Raw genomic sequence first — 23,595 nt, 5'->3', positions numbered from 1 at the left:
TCCTGCCTTCCCAGAGCTCACAGTCTTGTAGGGGAGACAGATCTATAATCAATAATGTTAATTTAAGACAGGCTGAGAGAAGTATGACCCTAAAGTGCCATTGGAGTTTGGTAAAGAAGGAGGTCATTTTGATAAGAGTAACAGCCTCCATCATTGGGGCCAGGTGAAGGATGCCTGGAGAGCTGGGAAGCCACCTGAGAGGGCGCAAGCCCTCTGCCGGGTATATGCAGGGAGATGGGTGTAAAAAGGTTCTGGTTGCTAGGGAGTAGGAACAGGTGTTCTAGAGACAACTACTGGAGTAGAGGACAGAATGATTCAAATGAGTGATGATGGCAGATCTGAGCTTTGACAGGGAAGGGCCTGAGGAAGCCTTCCTCTCTAGGCACAGCCTGGAGGAATCGACTGAGGTCATTATTTGGGATGGGTGGTGGCAAGACAAACCAGAGGCCTGACTCAGGGGCAACAGGCTATTACTACCACCAGAGGGTTATGGAGGATGCACCACGTAGAATCAAAGCTGCTGTGCTAAACTCACAGCCGTGGTTCCTCCAGGAGGAGGAGGAAACACAGACCGCTCTCTGATTCTATTATATCCAGCTAGCACTCCCCCCACCTCTCCGCCCAGTTAGTACTCTTGAGGAGTGTCTTAGAGTGACTCCCAGTAGGGGGGTGACACTTGTCACTAGAGCTAATTTTTCTGTGGTGAAACTGTGTCTTCAGATGGAGGAAATTGTTTGCAAGGAACATATGGCCATTTTCACAGCTAGTGTTTTGGTAGCACTTGGTTCCATCCTCCCAGGTAGGTTCCGGATGCCCTGCTGATTCTGTCATCAGATGGGGCCGCCTCCATTGTGAGACTCAGGCCAGGTCCCTCCCGTCTCTGCAGCACTCTCCTCCCCCGCTGGCGGGAGCCACCTGACTCCCTCACCTGGCTGCGGGCTCCAGGACCAGGCCTGATGAGGCAGGAGGAACTAGGGCGGCTCTAGTTCCAGGCTCTGGGATGAGCTCAGCATCAAGCCACGCCCGTCTCCAGGCCAGTCACGACCTTATGTCTTGGCTCCAAGCCCTGCTTCACTCCTGGGCTCCTGACCAGAATCATGTACCTCAGCTCTGACCATAGGATCCCCGTCTGTCACCCTCCTGACATCTGAGTTGCTGTCCCAAAGAACTGTCCTCAGTCCCCATCAGCCTGTGGTGCTGCCCCGATGGTGCCATTGCCCCACAGGAAGTAGAGGAAGCGCTGCTCTCGAGCTCAGCCTGGGGCCCAGCTCCTCCACGTGCCGCGTGACTCCCGCAGTCCTGCTTTCCTGCTCCACGTTCCTGACTGGGGCTGACACTTCCCCGATGCGGACCACTTTCCCAGATTGTGCTTTTGGTTGATTGCCACATCCTCCGGATTCCAATGCCTCACCTGCTGGGCTGGACTTCCTCCTGGCTGCTTCAGCTCAAGCTGTGGCCCCAGTGCCTGACTTTGCTCAGAGAGCGGGTAGAATTCCAGAGCTTGCCCCACCCGGTCTGCCCTGTTCCTCTGCAATTAATTGACCCGCGCTCAGCTCGACTTTAGCAAGTATGTTATGTGCTCTTGCTCAACGTTAACTGAAAGGTCAAAATGGAGACCTGAGACCATACCTCGGTTCTAAAATACTCAATGACTTAAGAGATACTTTAAAAATGAAATATCTTGGGGGAGGGTGTAGCTCAGTGGTAGAGCATGTGCTTAGTATGCATGAGCTCCTGGGTTCAATCCCTAGTACCTCCATTAATAAATAAGTAAGTAAGTAAATAAATAAATAAACCAACCAACCTAACCTCCTGCAAAAAAAAAATATTAAGAAAAGAAAAAAGGTCTCAGTCAAAAAAAAAATCTCAAATACCACGCAACATATTTTAAAGGGCTCAACACACCCAAACATCCAGATGAGGTGGGAGCCTCACCCCTGCCTCCTCCCCTCTTCCTCCCAGCACTGTGGCCTGGTAGATAATATTTGGAATACATTTTTGGTTGTCTTAGTGGCCTCAAATGACATTTATTTCAGTTGAAACAATTGAAGCCAACATTTCCAAAATAGAAATCAGGTAAGAAGTAATGTTTAACCTTAACTTGTTAGTCCAGTAAACACCTTTGGGAGAATGTGCCTGTGCCTGCCAACAAGTTGGCTGTATCTACACGCTCTCTCATAAAACCGAGGTCAGCCACTCAGAAGTCAAAGTCTACCACACCAGTCACCACTGAAATCCAGCCCCTAGAGCATTACTCAGCAGGAAAGGGGGGAGTTATAGAGTGAACCAACGACTTCCTCCATGGCTCCTGCTCAGTAAGAATCTTCAGAAGCTCCTGCTTTTGGAAAACACAATTAGTTTAGATCCTGTTTATGAAAAAAGTGCCCTTACATTAAGTGATGACACACTGGAGAATCATTGAAAATGTCTCGCAGCACTGCAGCTCCAGGTCCAGGCTGGGACTGTCACTACCACTTTTTTTGGGAAAACCCAGAAAATATTTAAGTCAAGAGGACCAGTGGGAAATCCACAGAACAGTCTACCTCTTGACTCCTGCATTTTACAGTCATACCACTTCCTCATTTCCACCCTTATCTGTTAGGATATTACTACCTTAGGAAACCCAACTTTTTTTCTTGAAGTCTCAAGCCTAAATATCAACCTGATAGGATGTTCTCTGGTCTAAGAAGTCCAATAATTTACAGTCCAAACTGGTCTTTCCATAGGGATCACATGCTTACTGGCTTTCTGAGGGGGAGTCTAATGTAAGCAGACAAACAATGAGGAGAAACACTACATGCTGATTGTTATTTCAAAAGTACATTAAAAATCTTTAGAATGATTCCTTAGAAATTTAATATTCTTCACTGAATATCTAAATTGGAATATCTAAACAAGATTATACTGTACAGCACAGGGAAATATATACAAGATCTTGTGGTAGCTCACAGTGAAAAAAAAAGTGACAATGAATATATGTATGTTCATGTATAACTGAAAAATTGTGCTCTACACTGGAATTTGACACAACATTGTAAAATGACTACAACTCAATAAAAAAAGTTAAAAAAATAAATAAATTGGAATATCTAAATTGGCATAGAGTTTAGTGAGGAACTAGTATTTTGTCTAGTGACAGGAGTTACCTGGGACTGAAAATAAGGAATTTTTTTTTTCTTTTTTACTATTATAAGCAACGTCAAAGCTGGCTCTGGAGAATGACAAAATCTAAAGTACTTTGTGTAGGAATAAAACAAAAGCTAGCTTAATCAATAACCTTCACCATTGCTTCAATAGCAAGACTTAACCAACCAGAAATTATATAGGCCTTAATTAAAAATAACTGTGGACTGGAGACATATCCATCTATCTGCTAGATAAGACATATAACATTGTTTGCTACAAAGGGAATATCAAAAGGTATCAGTCTGAAAACAAACAGCAAGCTCCCACTGTATAGCACAGGGGACAATATTCAATACCTTGTAATAGCCCATAATGGAAAAGAATATGAAAAGGAATATATATATGTAACTGAATCACTATGCTGTACACCAGAAACTAACAAGATTGTACAACAACTATACTTCAATAAAAAAATTTAAAAAACCCCACCAAATCAAAAGGTCATTTAAGGTCAGTTTGCCATTTAAGGTATAAATGACATTTAAAATATTATAGGGTGTAACAAACTTCAGAATGGGAGAAAATATTTGCAAATGATGCAACCAATAAGGGACTAATTTCCAAAATATACAAACAGCTCACAGACCTTAATATCAAACAAACTAACAAACAAAAACAAGCAACTCAATCAAAAAATGGGCAGAAGACCTAAATAGACATCTCTCCAGAGAAGACATAAAAATGGCCAACAAGCACATGAAAAGATGCTCACCATCACTAATTGTTAGAGAAATGCAAATCAAAACTACAGTGAGGTATCACCTCATACCAGTCAGTATGGCCATCGTTAAAAAGTCTACAAACGATAAATGCTGGAGAGGCTGTGGAGAAAAGGGAACCCTCCTACACTGTTGGTGGGAATGTAAATTGGTACACTTGCTATGGAGGACAGTATGGAGGTTCCTTAAAAAAAAAATAGAGTTACCATATGATTCAACAATCCCATTCCTGGGCATATATCCAGAAAAAATATAATTCAAAAAGACACCTGCACCCCAATATTCACAGCAGCACTATTTACAACAGCCAAGACATGGAAACAACCTAAATTCCAATGACAGAGAACTAGAGAAGATGTGAGATTACACACACACACACACACAAATGGAATACTACTCAGCCATAAAAAATAAATAAAATAAAGCCATTTGCAGCAACATGGATAGGCCTGGAGATGGTCATTCTAAGTGAAGTAAGTCTGAAAGAGAAAGAAAAATGCCATATGATATCACTTATATGTGGAATCCAAAAAAAAAAATAAGCATACAAATGACCTTATCTACAAAACAGAAACAGACTCACAGAGATAACAAACTTATGGTTACCAGGGGGTAAAGGCGTGGGAAGAGGTAAATCGGCAGTTCGAAAATCGCACCTCTTGGGGAGTGATGGAAATGTTAGCTATCTTGATTGTGGTCATGGTTTCATGGGTGTATATACATCTATCAAAATTCATAAAGTCGTACATCTAAGACATGTGTAGTTTACCGAACAGGTATCACACCACAATAAAGGTGTTAAAAAATAAAAGAATAAAATATTATAAGGTGCAGCAGTAAAGAAATCAGCATCTTAATTAACTTGAGGGGAAACACGAAAGACTCTCACAGATGATCTAAGACTTGAAGTTTTAGGAAAAATGAATTATTGATAAATAATATACAGGCTTGGTTCTGTAATATGTTTCTCTTAACTATTCCTGTAATAAAATTCTAAACGTTAATTTGCAGGGAAATTAAGATAACTGTGTATTTATCTATTCCTAGGTTACAATCCAGTGGGCTTTCAGGGGAGACTATAGTATAGCAGAAAAGCAGGAGACACAGACCTGAGGACCTTTGCTTGAATCTCGGCTTAGCCACCTCTGAACTGTTAGGCAAGTACAACTTCTCTGGAGGACCAATTCTTCCTAAATCAGAACAAGATAACTAGGCTGTAAGCAATAACTGAAATATTTGGTATTAAAAAATTTTCCTCAACCTTAAACTGCATCTAGTAATGCATAATCAGAATGAAGTTCCAAATCCAAGCTCATAGATATTTTGAAGGAAGTTCCCTTGATTAAGTAAAATTTAATTTAGACCCAGGGCTGCCCCCTAACGGTCATCTCTTAGAAATGACATCCCTATGAAAAATACTGGATTTGCAAATTGTTTTTTCTATCAAGATTTCCCCCAAAGGCTTGCTCATCCTTGTTCTGATCTCTAGCATGTACATTACTAGATTTTTCTCTAAGGAAGATCATTTCCAAATATAGTCACTTAAATAAAACTGTAAGTAGGTACAGTAAATTTCTTATCTTCAAAACTACCTCTATAAAGTCTTTTCAGGTTTTTAAAACAACACTCTGCTCAGAATGTCTCTTTCTGCCCCCAACACTGGAAGCAAAAAGGAAAAAACAGGCAACGATAAAGAGCTTCTACCCAAGTCTTTTTCGCATCTTAAGCAAAGTATAGATTACTTTGTCTTCCAGGTGTCATGGTGAAGATTCAAGAGCTGTTTTTTTTATCCTAAAGGATGATATTACCACAGCCATTCCTACTTTCCAGGTATTCATCAATTCCTTCATTCTTGGAGTAATTTGTTTAAAAAAAAAAAGTCTTCCAAATCAAAAGTTAATGTTTTAGGGGGAGGGTATAGCTCAGTGTTAGAGTGTGTACCTTGCATGCATGAGGTCCCAGGTTCAATCCCCAGTACCTCTACTAACCAAATAAATAAACATAATTGCCTGACCCCGCCCCCCCAAAAGTTAATGTTTTATCCTAAATCTACATCCCATCTTATATCAAAACATGAATTCACCATGGCTAGTCTTATAGTCCTCTCCCCACAGGAAACATACACTGGAGCCACACAGGGTCTGGTGCACATGGCACTAGTAATTTTAGAAATCTGAATCTCTAAGTGAAATACTAACATCTCCTTTTTGTTTTCCACAAGCCTTAGTCTCTATCTACAAAATAGGGATAGTATCACCTACTTTCTTAGGATGTTGGGGAGGCCGAATGAGGTAATGCATGAAAAGCACTTAGCATAATCTTTGATACACACAAAGCAACAAAAAAATGACAGATGTTATCAGTCATCTCCCCAGCCAAAAAATGCCAATTACTGAAGTAGGCATTATGTTGCCACTCACAGGAATGAAAACTCTGAGGAATTATTTTCTACCACGCTTTCTTCCTGAGACAGCATCTCAAAATTTTTCAATGTGTTCTCCATAGGCATTAGAGTCCCTGATGGTGGTATTTGTATTGGTGAAACGGGACCTGCTAAGACAACAAAGTTGAGAACAGTCTAGTGAGAAGAATGATAAGCAATAAAGTCTTCTAAGTTCTGGGTATTTCACAACAAACATGGTTGTGCCAAGAGACTAAGAAGAGGGAAGTTAAGTGCCAAGGAGTAGAAACATTCAGGATTGCTAGGTCTATTGCACCCTCTAGTGGCCGCAGAGAAGATTGTTCTTTTAAAAATCCTGGTTTGGCCAAGATTGCAACTTGGGTGTGTATGTATATACATACATATATATATATATACACATACATACATACATATATATATATATATATATATATATGTATATATATATATATATATATATATACACACACATATATATATATACACATCACCCTTGAGTTTAAAAAATAACCAAAGTGCCTTTATGTGTTTTCTGCCTATGTCAACAAAACAAAACAAAAAACAAAAGCCAAAACCTAATGTTTAGAAAAGCCAGTGCTGTCACAACTTAATCCATGGTTCTCTACTTCCTGTGAATGAAAATACTAATCAATAGAGGAAAAGTCACAGGCGACATTATCTCTCATGCTATGTGGGCTCTCGAGTGAGAACTGAAGGTAATCGTCTGTTGCTTTGTGAAAGGGAATTTTGAAATGAGCATCTTTCTAAAACAGCAATTTTTCACCAAAGGGTTATTTACAAGCTAAGGTAATAATTAAATATGCCCAAGACTATGAATCTATTCTCTGCCCAAACCCTTCATTTTTATAATGGGTAATTACAGTAAAAACTTCAATTAACCAGAACCCTCAATTAACATGACTTCCCCTCTTGAACTCTATTTTTAGGACAAAATGGGGAAAAAAATCACAAGAAATTATTATTGTGAGGGATTTAGTCTGAAAATATTCTAGGCTGGATTATGCTATGTTAAGTGAAAAAAAACAAACAAGCAAAACTCTGAATCAAATTACATTTACACTATGATAACCAACATATAGGAAACACATACATAACTGAACAAGAGCTGGAAGGGAATAAAATAGTTTTTGAATGTTAATGTCGGAAAATTGTAACCTACTTTCCATTCTTCCACTATCTTCTTTATTATTACATTGTTATTTAAATAAAAATCAAAGACAAGGTAATGTATAAACTCAGCATATATTCTGTAACAGTTTCTAGTCCACATCCACAGATCTGAACAGTAGCAATGAGACAGAGAATCAGAATTCTAAGTCCTTCAAAGATCTTCAGATGTCAGAGAAATAGCTAAGGGTGCCACATTCTATCAAGACAAAGATAGGTCACTTAGGAAATATTTACTCCAAAATGAGCTGAAACAAGAAGGGTTTTAAATAGTTTTCAACTAATTTGAAAATAAAGGTATCAGGTCCTTATTCAGAAGCGTCAATCTTACGCAAAATCTCACTGCAGCATAAAACTCAACAGTCTACAGAGTAATTCAGGATAAGTAACCACCCCTGAATTGAAAGCTCATGATATCAAATCCATCTATTTAAAATACTGTTTATTTGTGATTTTACATTAATTAGCATTACATCTAAGAGCAATATCAGATAACATTTATACATTTTCCACAGGACACAGAGGTTCATTGGCTCATTCTTTATGCCAAAGCAAGTAAATAGAGGCATTAGCAAAAGGTGCAAATAGTTCACTGTTGCGTTTAAAAAATATTTATGCGCATTGCATTCATTTAAGATATATATATTTTTAAAAAGTTATGGAAAAGCATAGTTCACAGGTTACTGTTTCTACATACATTGTAATACAATATAAATGATGTAGAACATAAAAGAATCCTCAAATACAGAATTAAGCAACTGAAAGTTTCCACTAAGATTAAAACACTGATTCCAGTAGTTAGTGAGTGAGATCTAGAATGAACTTTCTAGGCTCTGTTTCAACTTTGCATCATCTTAGACACACCGTCAAACAGAACCAGCCCCAGAAAACACTATAATCAATGTAATTTTTTACACGCCAATTCATCTTTCAGAAATACTTTGGATTATTTTTACCCACTGTTTTGGATCACTGATTTTACATTGATTTGTGACATCACTTGGGTGAAGGGGAAAAAACTATATTAAGCCTAGGTTTAAATTTGTATTTACATTAGAAAGAAAGTTAACTGAGAAGATAAGAAAAATTTATAAAAATCAAGAAGTGGTAGTTTTCTCATGGTGGGGGGGGGGATTAGACCCACTGATTTCTTCTTGGGCTGCATGCTAAAAATACGTAAGTGAAAAGGATTTGACCCTTTTAAACTTCAAATATCAACTAAGAAATATAACGATTTTGGCAGAGAAGCAGAATTTTTGAAATTTGGGACATGTTTCAAATAAATTATGCTTCAAATCCTATCATGACTATGAGTCATTATCAAACTAGAATTCTTCTCATGACATCTCTTTTGCTCCTTTCATTTTACACTTTCTCTTTCTTTTCCTTTTCATTTGGTTACCTTGTGAGAGCTTCTTCATTCATAGCAATACTAAGAGAAAAATACATCATAAGGTTCAAATATGAATCTTATTATGCCTTTACATGCTCTAATCCCCTTTTGATACCAAGTCCCTCGGTTTTTGAATTATATTTAAGTATACTTAGTACCAAGCAGCCTCAAACATGCTCTACTGTTAAATGATTGGCTAATGTGCTTATGACACTTTTATACTGAATGGTATACAAACATCTCAACATACAAAAGTCATTTTTGCCAGAGTTAAACTAAATAACCCACGTTATGTGTATAAAATCCCCTTTGTTGAAAAATAAGGGGCTTTCTAAACTAATAAAAAAGGAATTTTTCAAAAATTATAGTTTACTAAAATGACCTTTTTTTTTTTTTGGCAAAGTTACTTCAGGTGAGGAATTTTATACTATGAATAAAATTCCAAATGAATCTTTTCTTAAATTTAAAAAAAACATGTGCCAGTGTATACTAATGCTATAGATTCTTATCTTAGAAGCTTTTAAAGCATTCTGTTAATGCCCATTGAAACAATGGGAACCCAAAAGGTACAGTCAATAATCATGGTAAAAAACTATAATCTGATTACCAAGTGAAGAAGGTGCCGAGAAACAAAAATTCTCTCACTTGTTCACTGGTAATTTCTTTCCAACAGATATTTCGTAGAAGGCCTGAAGTAATTCAGACAGATAATCTGTTTTTGGTGATTATAATACTTCATGAGGGCAGAGCTAATTAAAACTAGCAATTGTTTAAAAATTCCAAACTTTTTTTGGACATGTAAAATGAAAGATGAATTTGAAAGTGTTTTTCATGTTTTTCTTTTAGTATAAAACCTCTTTCCAGTTCTTAAAAGTCCAGTTTGCTGCATACCCCCAATCTGATCTACCACTGCATATTAATGATCAACTTAAATGTGGTTATTAAATGTGCAATGTCACATTGTAATAATAATAATTATAAAATGACTTCATTTAGGCTTCAACCTTCTCCTTTTTTTTGTTCTTTTTCAGAAAAGAAGGAGTGCGGAATTTCTTCTTTTTCTTGGATGGTGATTTTGAAGGTGAGCCTTCAGGTGACATGACTTCTTCAATTTTTTCTGGAGACTTAATGGTAATCTCGATGTTTTCTATGGTGGTGCTTGTAGTCAACCTACTCACTCGCTGAGCAAGCTCCTCCTCAACACTATGCACATCATCCTTGCCGTTCACTATCAGGACAGGCATGTCCATGGAGATGAAGCTCTTGGAAAATAGCTCATCGTTTTCTACAAAAAGGGATTTAAAAAAAATTATTTTATATGGTCAATATCTTTGCTTTATTCCATAAAACAGAAGTGTCTAAGCAATGTACTAAGGCATTACTTTAATTCCAATAAAGGTAGACCATTATTTTGATAGACTATGGTCCTACTAGCATGAAGCTAATGTTCTTAAGTAGTATAAAAGTTGTAAAGACCACAGAATGAAGGCTACATAAGTCTGGTTTGATGACGTGATAGTCATTGTAAAGCAAGTCAGTATAAATGAGGAAGACAACATACATATATTTCTCTTTAATTCTGCAGTCATTTTGCAATCAAAACTGAAACAGATTTCATGCTTCTGACTGGAAGACATACGACAAGCCAATTTTAATTTCACAAATTCTTAAGAACTACAGGTAGCCAAAATCCAGATTAAGGCAAATCAATATAAATGCTGATCAAAAGTAGCACCCCATTTAATAAGAAATAACATTATCGGGAGCTTTAAGTAAAATCCATGGCAAACTTACTGCAGTCAGGTGTTCATTTCTTTACATGAAAACAAATGACACAGGGACAAACTCTAAAGACTGACTCGGTGAAAGCTGTGGGAAATCACATTGAATACCTTCTAATTTTTCAGGGATATTTTGCGGTGACTGAGTTTGAGACTGAATTTGTGAAACAGATGAAGCGTCATCTGAGAGTAATTCCTGCTCAGCATCTGTCGGATAAGAGTTTAGTTAAAAGCCATGCAAAACAAAGAAGCATAAGATTTCAGGGAGGTTAATGCTACATCGAATGTCTGCACACACAGGGATGATAAACTCTCCAGCAATGAGCTGAGCATGCTAACAGTTATCCCACATATTGGTAACTATGCACCAAGAGGAGGTTAATGGGTTAATATTTCTGGCTGCTAACAGTAATTTCACATACATGCTTTTAAGGAAGCATGGTTGCTGGCAGCCCAGGCAAATAATATGTATGCATTTAGCTTTTGCTAGTGTTAGAAAACCAAAATGTATCGAGCAGCCAAATGGAGAGAAACATGAAAGCCTCACCAATGATGCTACGTTAATGAGGCAGAATGTCTCACTGAATTTTTGAACAATATCCAATTAGTGACTCCTGTCAGAGCAATATTAGTGAGCTAACTCAGGTCATAATGAATGTGGAAGAAACTATTTATAAAGTTATATATAAAAGGCGATGGTTCTGTTGTGCAATATTTGTTACCTGGCATCTTTAGGCTTTCAAAAAATAAGAGATTGAAGAGGACATTTTACAAAATACAAAAATGAAGTTTCCAACCTTATGTTAGAACAAATTCAATATCACTTAGAACACTTAGTGTAATTACATTGATGAGTCAGGATGGCTCCCTTTTGTGCTAAAGACACTGACACACCGATAAAAACTATTCCCTGGATGATTCAGATGTCACTAGTTCTTTCTATATGGTAACTAACGGGGACAAAGATTCTTTAATTATTGGTTCTGTTTTGCTTCGGGTAAAAATTTCAACTGCATGTTATGGATGCTCTAAAGCAGAGACTGTTACTCTCTTTTGGGGTCATAGACTTCTTGTCCTCCACCTTGAGCCCTTCTTTCCTCAAATGTATATCATACAAGATTAAGCATGTATTTTTCAGATGGCTCATGGACTGTCTGAAGCTTATTCAAAAACTCAAAATTGAGAACCCTTCTTACAAAGAATCTCTTATTCTTGAGAAAAAGGAAGCTAGTATTGAATTGGCCGGGGCATTTTCATGAACAATTCTTAAATATAACCCTGACTTAGGGTTCTGAACTCAGAAAAATGCAATCTCACTAGAGTACCCATGTGCTTAAGGAAAGTCACATAAAAACAAGCAATTTGCTCTATATTTATAAATTATAATATTGGCACCTTGAGATATCCAGAAAAAGTAGAGATGTTTACAAAGCATTAAAGCAATATACTTGTAAATCTATTATTATGTCAAAGTAAAAATTTTTAAAAAGACACATATTCTGAGATGTTTAAATCTATTAATGTATCTACACTTTCTTTAGCTGGGGATTTCACTTTACTATAGAAGAGTGAAACTTTTTGTTAGCTATCAGATGCTTTCTGAGGAAAACAGTCTTCTCCTCATGTTAACATACATGGTCTGTGGTAGCTCTTTGCATTTTAGTCCTATCTATACTCAAGTAAGGACTGGGAGAGAGGACATGGAACAACTGACTGTAAAAGGAACGTTAAAAAAAAACAACAAAACACTGACTGCCTTCTATTCTCCAACTTGAGGGGCTCTGTGGCCAGGAGTGTGGTTATCCTGGGCTTAATCTCAGCATGAACTAACCTTCCAGGCCTTGCTGTTTACGCTCGATTGTCTTCTTATACTCCTCAAGCTCTCCTTCTGTGAGATGGCTGAAGGGGTTGGGAGGAGCTGGGGGGCTGTGATCATCATCTTCAAACTGCATGGTCTGGAGAAGAAAAACAATGACTTGTTACCAAGAGTCTAACTTATGTCTATATATTTATTTATATGGATATTTACATATATATACACAAATTCATACACACACACAAATGTATATATGATGTTTGTGACACTCCACCTCATAACAATCATAAGAAATGATAAAGCAATGTGCTTTGTTTAAAACACACGTATCAGATTAATGCTTTTAGACTACTGATCCAATGGACTAAAACTGCCAGTGATGTTTCCTCAAATGAGCCTGCATAGGTCAATTTTAATAACTCTTAAAAAGGAAAACACTAAGCCAAGTTCTAGAAAGCTTCATACAAGTAAGAAATATCTTAAAAAACCAAGAATTTCAAAAAGCCTTTTTAAAAAAGCCTCAGAAAAATAAAGCTGTACCAAAAGAACTTTAAATTTGCTATGAAAATAAACTTGTACCTATTTGCTCTAGGAAAGAAATTAATGAGACTTTCAGTTAAACCTGGCAGATTGAACCCATGCGTTTAAAAAAATTCCTCCCTAAACCCTACTAAAATTATAGTAAAGAAACAACAACAAAAATGGTATAAACTTTTAAGGACAAAAAAATGGAAGAGGAGACAACCGAGGATGAGAAATGATAGCACACTGTTGGAAGATGGAAAGCAGGTGGAAGAGTGAGTGGCAGAGCTGAGAAAACTGAAGCCTCAGCCCTGCAAAGAAGGATGCAAAGGAGAAGCGTGCTCATCTGCCCTGCAGAGGTCTGGTAAGGCTCAGTAACTAGAGGCATCAGGAACCACAAAAGGCGGTGGTGAAGAAAAGCTAAAAAGAGGGACAAGTTAAGAGTCTGAATAAGGGACAGACAGATTCTCAGGTCCCCTTTCCTGGTCCACACAGCTGAGCAATTACCTCTCCCTCTTCTCTGTGGAAGATCAGAGGCTTATTCTTCAGAGCAACTGATTAAGGGATACAAAACACAGCTGAAGGCTCTCAGAATGATAGTGGGAGACTGGCAGGAGAGTGGAGAATTCTCCAGGTAAGTTAAATGGGCCCAGATAAAAGAATCACAGACACTAACATTTGGGGATTCTTCAAAGAAACAACTCGGTGCACATTCAGTCACTCTACAGTGGAGCTCACCAGTTCCCAAGCGCTGCACACACCCAGGGCTTCTGATTGACTTTCAGTGTCTCTCTTTCTCTTTTTTTTTTTTTTTTTTTTTGGTGGGGGTAGGTAATTAGGTTTATTTATTTATTCTTAGAGGAGGTACTGGAGATTGAACCCAGGACCTTATGCATGCTAAGCGTGTGCTCTACAACTTGAGCTATATCCTCCCCTGTAGTGTCTTATTATTAAATACAGACAGACTACCACGGATTTCTAGACACTTGAGGAAAGCTTCCAACATGGAAGAGACCAGAATTAAGAAGAAAAAGGGGCTCAGAAGAAACAGACAATAAAGGGAGCCAAGAAAATGTAAAATTGATTTCCTTAGGGCTATAAGAGAAAATATTGTGTCCAGAAAGACCAGGATGTTACTTTTTAAAAAAAGAATATTCAGAGAATAAGAAGCCTTAAAAATTAAAAAAAAAAAAAAAATCAAAATAGAAAATGAAATCGAAGCCTTGGAAAATAAAGGTAAGCAAATCTCCCAGAAAGTAGGATTAAAAGACAAAGATGGAAAGTAGAAACGAAAACAAAATCAGAGGCTCAAAGTGATCCAACTAATAGTGTATCCAGACGGAAAAAGACTACTTACTGAAGAAATATTTTAAAAAGAATTGAAGGACATAAATTTGCAGACTGAAAAGGGTTACTACATGGTAAAAACAAAGACTAAAAAGAAATCTGCAAATCATAAAATTTCAGAACAGCAGGAATGTAGAAAAAGTCTAAAAGAAAAAGAGTCCTATACAAAGGTACCTGAATCACAATACTGTCCTTCTCAACAGTAATATGGAGGTAGGGGGCAATCGGGTAATGCTTTTCATATTATTTGTAAAGGAAAATTCTGTATCATTACATGCACATTTGAAGGCAGAATACCAGGCCTTCTGACTGTTACCTCCTATGTATCCTTTCTTAGAAAGCTATTAGAGGATGCGCCCAATGATAAAGGAACAAATCAAGAAAGTGGAAGACATTCAGTGCAGGAAATGGACACTGCACAGGTGAGGAGCACAGGATCCTCGGGATGGGCCTGTTCATCTGGCCTAGAGAGCAGCGAGCCCAGACCTGGACCAGAATGACAGAAGGCTGGAGCTGAGAGATTACCTGCTATCTTTGATCCCATGGAATATAATATTAAGAAAAGTTTGGGAAGAACTAAGCCAATGTAACCCACATACTAAGTCAACGAAAAAAGCAGGCAACTTTTTCTCCAGGGGGAGAAAAGCTGTATAAGAAAGGAAATGTCATCCTGGGATACTACCTGGCTCAGCAGGAAACATTTAAATACAAATGCCGAAAGCTGATTAGACAAAGCATTGTGATACAGCCTCACTGGGAGAATGAAAGAGGGAAGCCTTGTGTAAACAGGCTAAAATCCTCATCATCCATGGAGAGGTCACTACGGTCTTTCATTAATTCTAGGATGCACTTTCCCCCCAGTATTTTCCAATCTCTCAAATTGGGGTTCTTCTTATAATTGATGGCTTCCTACCATTATAATTATCAGAGACTTTTTTCTCTTTTAGTGATAACATAAAATAATGGTACTTAACAAGAAAAGGCAGAATAAAGATGCTCTTTAGAAACAAAGATAAACGCTAGAAGAAAAGTCCTTGTCCTTAGAAACTGGAAATTGAAGATGACATTTTAACTCTTGTGGATTATTTGACTTTTAGGCTTGTGCTTATATTAACTTTAGTAAAAACAAATACTCATATTTAAAAAGCAAAGAAGTTAAGTGAAAACAAAAATCATATTGCTTCACAGACTTACAGAAGGAGGCTTATCCACAACAATTCCAGCAAGCAACTGAGATTGTGGTCCTGCTGTTTTCAAGTCATATCGATTTTGTTCTCGAATCTGAATTGAAAAACAGTATCAACAAATTTTTGGGAGCAACTCTGCAGGTGACCTCTGGCTTACTATTCAACCACCCCGGAGTAAGAGTCTCTTTAATTACCCCTCCATAAGGCCCTTTTACCATCCTAACAACTCACATTAATCTCCACCACTCTTCCTGATGTATGATTTCCTACTGTCTTACATTGTTACAGAACCACATTTTTCACTAATACAGCAGAAATATGTTTACTACCTCTTCCCCATATAGCCCTCTCACCGTAACTAGCAGAGCTGGAGGTATTCAATACAAGCTAAAATTAATTAGAATTACATGAGGTCTTGGGTTCAATCCCCGGTACCTCCATTAAAAAGGTAAATAAACAAACCTAATTACCTATCAGCCCCCCCCACAAAAAAAAGAACTTTAAAATTATACAGAATTAAATTTCAAATTCTGTATTCAAATCCTTAAGCTTGGTATTAATCAGATTCAATCACTAGTGATTTAAACATAAAGCACCATAAACATGCCTCCTCTAGCCACAGAAGACCACTTCTTACCTTATTTCTTTTTTCTAGTACTTCATTCGGGTTTGTGTTTAAGGGAACAAACTGATTTGGATCTTCAATTTTGATAGGTGTTCCACTGCTAACTTTAGAAGAGTCCTCCGCTTTCATCCACTAAAGAATCAAAAATTTTCTAGAATGAAGTTTTGTGTTAAGAGAAATATGGTCGGTTCTTGACAACTGTTTATTGACTCAAGGAGGGGGGCATACACTGCCAATATGTTAAAGAATTTCACTAAGCAGTATCTAAGTGGTCAATTAGTATATGTGTGTCTCATGTTAGTTAGAATCAGCATTCACTTAAAAACAAATGTCATTACTATTCACGTGAATACTCAATTATTCTTCTACTTAAGTTTTTTCTCCTTTTGGCATTTTAAATACGTTGGTGAGAGTATTTCAAGCGTAGATCTAGAGCTTGATCTCACATTAACTCACATCCAGAGTTGCCACCTACATTGAAGTTTCATCAAGTGATGACGACTAAGAAGTTACCAAAGAGGACTCAAGAAATCTCTTAAGACTTAGTTTTCCAGACTTCACTTTTCATATTTGGCTGACACAATGGGCCAAGGCCCTGACCAGCATTTTATAAAGGGGATAATCTGGCAGTCATTTGTAGTAAAATGGCAACACAGGGTGAAAGGGGTAATTCTTCTCATTTACCCCACATTATATTCCTTTAAGAAAGTCAGTATTCATCAAGATTAATGATGGCTGGCCATCAGCCTCTGTCAATAAAATTAATTCTGGGAAACTTATGTTCTTTTACTAAGAGATAAGAAATTATACAGACCAAGGAAAAACACTGATGCCTAGGCATTTCCATATAGAATATTACTGATTTATATGATAGGATGAACTAATTTTGAGTACCTAGAGAATATTTGGTGATAAACACTCCAAAATTAAACCAAATCTGAAGCAAAATGCTATAAAAGAGAAACCATATAGGATCTTGCCTAAGGGTAGCTATGTGCAGTAATTCAGGAGATTTGGCACCATTAGGTGTTGATAACTTTTATAGTTCTGACTCATGGGTGCCATATAAACTACAAAGCAGTACCATGTAATACGGGTAAAATTGGGCTCCAGGGTCAGACTGCCTGCATCCAGACTCTGCTTTTACCATTCACAAATGATTAACTAACCGTTTAATCATTTGTTTTGCTCACCTATAAAATGGAGAGGAAAAACAGCATCCTTTCCATACTAGGATTAAATGTGATATTCATACGTATGGCACTTAGAACAAAGTGCCTCGCACAAAGGTTACCTGATAAAGTTACAGTGCATTACTGTTAATTTGTATTTTACTTTCCCAATATTTTCAGAACATCCAATTCATCAGTAACCAGGCAAAGTATTTAGTAAAGGCAAACCATGAGAAAGAGGGGCATACTGTGATTTTGGTCCTGGGGCTAGTTTCCCCGTTCCGAGACTCCTCAGGGACATTCACTTTCATGTAAGTATTTGGTGAGTTCAGCCATCTTGTTTTCTCACGCTGCTGCCTCTGTGCCATGTATTTCAGAGGAGACAGTGGCACTGTATCATCTTCAAAGGAAAAGGCAGTCACAGTCGCTGGGATTTCCACATCACTCTTGTGCCTAGGCTTTTCTCGAATGAGAGGATGCCTGTAAGCGTAGCCTGTTCTGTATCCCTAGGGGAGGGAAAAACCACATTTGAAATAATCAAACTGTACCAAGCACACCATTTGGAGTATAATTCTTTAAACAAATGCTTCAACGAGACTCCTTTACTGAAAAACAAATAAAGGGGAAAACATCCTTCCAAACTCCACATAACCTCCACATAATACTAGAGTTGAAATTAAGCAAATTTCAAGATCTGGTTAAAACTGATTCCAGCTGACAGAAATTTCCACTCACATAACCATTCCTGACAAAGGTAATTTCAAAACTGCTGGCTGGAAACATTTTTTCTAGCTATAAACTGGTTTTCTGGAGGCCGAATCTCAGTGCTCATTTAAGTCTTTGTTCCTGGGTCTGAAGGCAATCTGCCTTCCGACTCTTAGTGGAAGAGGGTAACTCTAAGATAGGACAACATGTACAGGTTTCACTGTTTCTTAAAAATGTGGTAAAATTACACTGAATTCATCCTGGGGTCAAACTCTGCTCCCAGAGGAGTAAGGAACATGTTCCCAAACCAAAGGGACATGGAAACAGCTGCTCTTGAGTCTGAAAACACAAAACCCAAGTTTATGTTCAATTTTCCACCTACCAAATTATCCAGAGTCCTCATCAGTCCTTCAAACTCAATCTCGCCAACCTTCCATTTTTGATGGGAAGCCATATTCACTCCTCCTCCTCCAGCGGCTGCTACGGTGTGGGTGAAAGTTTTGTACTTCTGAAGATCCAGGACAAGCAGATTGTCCACCCCACCTGCCCCTGCTAATGCCCGCACCTGTAAGCAATGGCACAATATAGACGCACAGGATGTAAAGACCAGAATTAGTATTTCACTTTTAAAAAAGCACAAGTTTGATTCAGCAGATATTTGTAATTCTTGTTCAGGATACTAACAAAGAAATATACTTGTGAAAGCAGGCAGCTAAAGTGTCTTTTCCACCTATCTGAAAAGACACCTTCCAGGACTCTCAAAAATCCTGATGGAAAACACATTTAGAGGCATACCTTTTAATATTTCAAGAAACCGAATTCTCTTGACAAATTTTAAAGTTCTTTTCTTGTAGTTTTCCCATGGCAATCCAGCTAATACTTTGGCTGAAAGTTATAATTTTAAAGGAATATAAACACTATATTGTAAAGTTAAGGATATTTAGGCAGAAGAAGTCAGCTAGTTATCTTAATTTAATTTAGCTCTTTATAGCCTCATTTGAGAAGGAGTGACAATTAAAACACAAAAGAAAAAAAACATTGGTTGTTAGGACAAGTTAAAGTTGGTAGGAAAAGTTTTTTCCCCCTTTTTGGTGGCCTTTCCATAAACTCAGATTATTACCATTTGCTTCAAAAGAATCTGCTTAATTTTCTTAAAGAGGAAAATCAGGGCTGTTAAATACATTCAGCTTCTCTGGGGAAAAAGTGGTTAACAAATACCTAATCCATTATAACAAGGAGGCCGAGACTGAGGCTCTGGACTCTCTGGAAATTGCATGAGTTCATAAAACTTCTGGCGCTGCTCTTAAACTTTTTATAAAAGTGGCCACAACACATCTGATCTTTGATAACTGGCGATCACCTTTGTTTCTCAATTAGCACCATACCACTGGAGGGTGAAAATGGGGAAATGCAACTGTATCATCTTAAAAAAGTAGGATTATGGGGAAAATGAAGTTTACGAGGCACTTAGGTTTGGTGTGTGTGTCTGTATGCGAAGTTTAATTTTCTTTCCTCCTGTTTTTAATTCAAGAGGTACCTGAGTTGACCCTTTTTATTCAAGTGAAGCAGAACTTCTCTTAAAAGATAAAATAAAGTAAAACGCCACCAACTGATAGAACTTTGGAAATAAGTAAACATAAAACCCAAGTAAACAAATAACAAAGAAAAAGAAAGGGGGGGGGAGGTAAACAATATTTCTTACCTGAATCTCACAGGCTATCTGCACATTAAAAACGTAATGAAAAGCCTCCTCGACTGTTTCTCCAAGTGCCACCACACCATGGTTTCTGAGTACCAGCACCTAAAATAGAATCCCAAAGCAATCCCTTTAAATAACTGGCATAGCTCACACTGCTTTCATCAACAGTAACAGCACCAAAATAGCTCCTTAGATAGAAACTCTACTACATACCTTACAACTTGGTCCCAGAACTTTCTGCAGTTGAATTCTCTCCTCCTGTTCATCAAGTGACCCTTGGTAGTCATAATAGGCGACATCTCCCAGGATCAGGGACTCTTGAGAAATTGGAAGGATCCCGCACTTCATGGAGGATACCTATTTGATTGGGTCCATGCCAAGATGACACATTTAGTTACTAATCACGCTTTTGTAGAAATGGATTCTCCAGTTAGCTCAGAAAGCACTGGCTTCTTCCCTGTGTTCACCATTCCAACCCACCTCCCACTTTAGTTCTTTGCTTCTTCAAGAGGGAAAAAAAGAACTTGGCCTACTATTCAATTTACATGCTGTGCCAGATATTATGAAAGAAGCTTTGCTTTAAAGAACTCAGTGACCCAATTATTAAAATGATTAGTTCAAAAATGCAAATGCTATCTCTCCAGTTGTTTCCTAGAATGACAGCATTTAGTCCAAAGGGCCTTTTGCTTTCTGGATATGCAGAGGATTAATATTTTGAAAATGATTTCAAATGGCAGATCTGAAAGCATGCAGACTGTAAAGTATCATATGTAAGGAAAGCCCTGAAAATTACACACTTCCCAGGGTTATTGTTGTTTTTGGCCCTGCAGTGACTTACAGCTGCTGTTGCAAGGGTATGGATGTGGATCACGCACTTAACATCAGGACGTGTTGAATAGATTGCCGCATGGGGACTGAATCCTGTGTGGTCAATTTTCAAATTAGTACTTCCCTGATCAACCACTTCTCCTATTATATTGACTTTCACCTAGAAAATCAGAAAGACGTAATTAATTGGTACACATGCATCAAAGTTTGCTTGAGTTCTACAAGCTAAACCAGGGAGTGGCAAACTTTTATCAAAATGCAGGTAGGAAATATTATAGATTTTGTGGGCCTCTGCTGCAACTACTCAATGCTACCGCTGGAGTATAAAAGCAGCCACAAACTACCGTAAAAGAATGGGTGTGGCCTTTGTCCCCATAAAACTTTATTTACAAAAATAAGTAGTCTCCAACAAAACTTAGTATTTAGCAAGATGCACAATTTCCAAGAAACTGAATAACTTAAGCTCTTCACCAAAGGTCTGGACAAGTCTGACATTTACAGAACTGGCTGGAAAAATGTCCATTTGCTAATTAACACTGCAGCACCAGAACCAAGGTAGTTCCTGCTATTTTAGAGGACAATGTCAGTGGCTAGGAGTAAAATCATGGAAAAATAAAATGCTGGAATGTCAGACCCTATGCCCACACCAACTGAACTTTGTTTAAATTTGCCTGTGAAGTACACAGACGTGTGTGTGTGTGTGTGTTTCTTTCTTTCTTTCTTTTTTAATTTTAAACAAATTACAGAGAGTACAGGGTGGAAAAAAAATCAAAAGATTCTCTTCAAAACATGAATAGGTTTACTGATTAGAACAATTCATTTATTAGACTCTTCAACTACCCTGTTTTTCTTGAACCCTGAAGCTTTTCTTAAAAATAAATATTAACTTTTCAAATTCTTCCCTGTTCATTGGTAAATGTTTTTCCATCCATACCTTTTCTTGTTCTGTCCTGTACTAAAAGCTAAAAACGGTCAGAAAAGCACAAGGAAGCACAGAAAAAGTAACACAGGAATAAAAAATGTACCAAATTGGAGGCTGTGGCTTCAGAAAAAGACAGGCCTCTGGGTATTATTATTATGTGGTCTTGCTCCTTACTTATTCTTACCTGGGAGAAAGAAAAAACAAACAATATTGAATTACTATGAGGTGTTCATGTTTTCCAGTATGAAAATTACTAGGAATATATTTACAATGAATAACTGTAAGAGATCTGGGGGAAAATGACCAAAGCAGAAATGAAAGGTGTGCAACGTAAAACTTTCCTTGAAAAGTTTTCTTCCCTCAACCTTTAAGCACTTGCTAAAAAATTCTAACGTTAGCTTCTCATTTACTGGACTTACCTAAAGTGTTAATTTGGGGGCTCTAAGGTTGTTTAGGGTCAGCTACATTCATGAGAAACAAATGACAATATTATTCAAATGAATGTGGTAATGATGATAATCTTGATTTACAATATAAAAATTAAGGGGAAATGGGCAAAGGAAAGACAACAGAGTCTCTTCCTAAGAAGGAATTAAGGTGGAAATGGAAGGGGAAACTAAGAAACAGCCGAGAGGAAAGGATGAAAAGTTGTAGGAAGACTGTATCTCACATCTGTCCCATTTTTATCACACGATATTTTCATACTTCTTTGCTTCTAAATATTATCTTGTTTCCAAATGTGGCAACACGAAAACAAGATGATGATGAATGGGAAAAGCATATTTAAAAAATAAAGACCCGGGAGGAAACTTCCCTGACCCCTTCCGTTTTCCCTGCCCCAAATGCTTTTTAAAGCACTTTTTAATATCATTGACTCACAGATATAATTAATACACACAGAGAAAATTCTGTCAGCAGGATTTCTTCTGGTATACGTTCTACAACTGGTCTGAATTAAAGGATCAACACAGATAGTAAGCGGCGAAGAAAGTTGGGGTAACTGCAGCGATAAAGTTTAAATCAGGATAAGGTTGTGATCCGGCATGCTAGGTTCAGAGAATAAGGTCTGAAAACTGGACTTCTGAGTAAAAGTGAGAGGAGTACAGTTGCCTTCTAGTTGGGATTTTTTAAAAAAGGAATTGAAAGCCAAAGGACTCACTGAGATATACGTATTTGCCAGGTGGGCCCATCCAAACAAGTCTGCAAGTCTGTACAGGCTGGCAAGTTTACAGCGAGTAAGCTTTTCTCCTTTCACGTATGAGGATGTATCTGCCCCAGGAAGGTCATTGATAGGTGTGACCATGCCGAGACCTAAAAGAGGAAAAATTGTGGAGAGAGATTCAGGTCAAATAATTCCTTACCTGAAAATTAGTTGCCAGGCAGCCCGGGTCTGGGAGTGTCCCAGCCTTGTAAATGGTGATCTGAAATTTATCAGCCCACACAATGTTTCATTAGCTTATCTTCCTTCAGAGAAGTACACTGAGTGTAAAAACACGTACCAGCTATCGTCTTGCTGTTTCATCTAGTACTTGTTAGGGAGTGATATTAGGGACGCTAGGCTCACACCACTGGGGAAAAATGGTCATGTGATCCCAATGGTGAAAACGTTATGAATACTGAGGTTATTGCTAATTTTATGATGAAAAGATCTCGACAGAAAGCTACCTTTCTATTACCTCTTTTGACTTTTATTCAACCAAAAGATATTTAAAAATGCATTCAAACAGTGGTCTGGTTTCTGCCCTTCCCAAGCAACAAAAACTAGTCTTAATCTCTAATAATCCAATTGCTACATTCAACTTTTGCTCAAGTCTTCATTCTCCTGGACACCATTTACCCCCTCTCACAGAGAATTCTTCTCCAGGCTTGTATGGTCTGGATCTCTTATCCTTTTGCCCTTACGCACTCTTATTAGGGTGTATGGCTCATAAGAGATACTCAATATTACAGGAAACGTGAACCAAACTAGGTCAATCTTTTTAATTTTTCTGTTCCTTCTGACAGAATGTTTCTCCCAAGCTGGGAGAGTGAGTGATTTTGAAACTCCTCATTCTCCTCCCCCTGCCTCTGCCATCACCACATT

The 23,595-nt window shown here is 37.8% G+C and overlaps 1 protein-coding gene across 11 annotated transcripts in view; it reads right to left on the bottom strand.

Annotated features, from left to right (window-relative positions):
- Nucleotides 1-7,940: 7,940 nt before the first annotated feature.
- ADD3 (adducin 3) overlaps nucleotides 7,941-23,595 on the bottom strand; it is a 116,348-nt gene continuing 100,693 nt past the window's right edge. For 10 of the 11 annotated variants that reach the window (XM_031461728.2, XM_031461724.2, XM_031461722.2 and 7 more), the window contains 12 exons: nucleotides 22,672-22,823; nucleotides 21,616-21,696; nucleotides 20,601-20,750; nucleotides 19,976-20,119; nucleotides 19,766-19,864; nucleotides 18,446-18,628; nucleotides 17,607-17,864; nucleotides 16,199-16,318; nucleotides 15,569-15,655; nucleotides 12,521-12,644; nucleotides 10,801-10,896; nucleotides 7,941-10,193 (listed from right to left, as the gene is read on the bottom strand). In XM_031461728.2, the coding sequence (XP_031317588.2) occupies nucleotides 9,901-10,193; nucleotides 10,801-10,896; nucleotides 12,521-12,644; nucleotides 15,569-15,655; nucleotides 16,199-16,318; nucleotides 17,607-17,864; nucleotides 18,446-18,628; nucleotides 19,766-19,864; nucleotides 19,976-20,119; nucleotides 20,601-20,750; nucleotides 21,616-21,696; nucleotides 22,672-22,823 (1,787 nt within the window). In that variant the 3' untranslated portion in view covers nucleotides 7,941-9,900. The remainder of the gene's footprint in view (nucleotides 10,194-10,800; nucleotides 10,897-12,520; nucleotides 12,645-15,568; nucleotides 15,656-16,198; nucleotides 16,319-17,606; nucleotides 17,865-18,445; nucleotides 18,629-19,765; nucleotides 19,865-19,975; nucleotides 20,120-20,600; nucleotides 20,751-21,615; nucleotides 21,697-22,671; nucleotides 22,824-23,595) is intronic. The other variant, XM_031461734.2, reaches the window with a different exon arrangement.

Source organism: Camelus dromedarius, chromosome 8, assembly GCF_036321535.1.
Source record: "Camelus dromedarius isolate mCamDro1 chromosome 8, mCamDro1.pat, whole genome shotgun sequence".
NCBI lineage: Eukaryota > Metazoa > Chordata > Mammalia > Artiodactyla > Camelidae > Camelus > Camelus dromedarius.
Note: the sequence above shows the minus strand (reverse complement) of the source record. Positions and strands in the feature narration are given on the sequence as shown.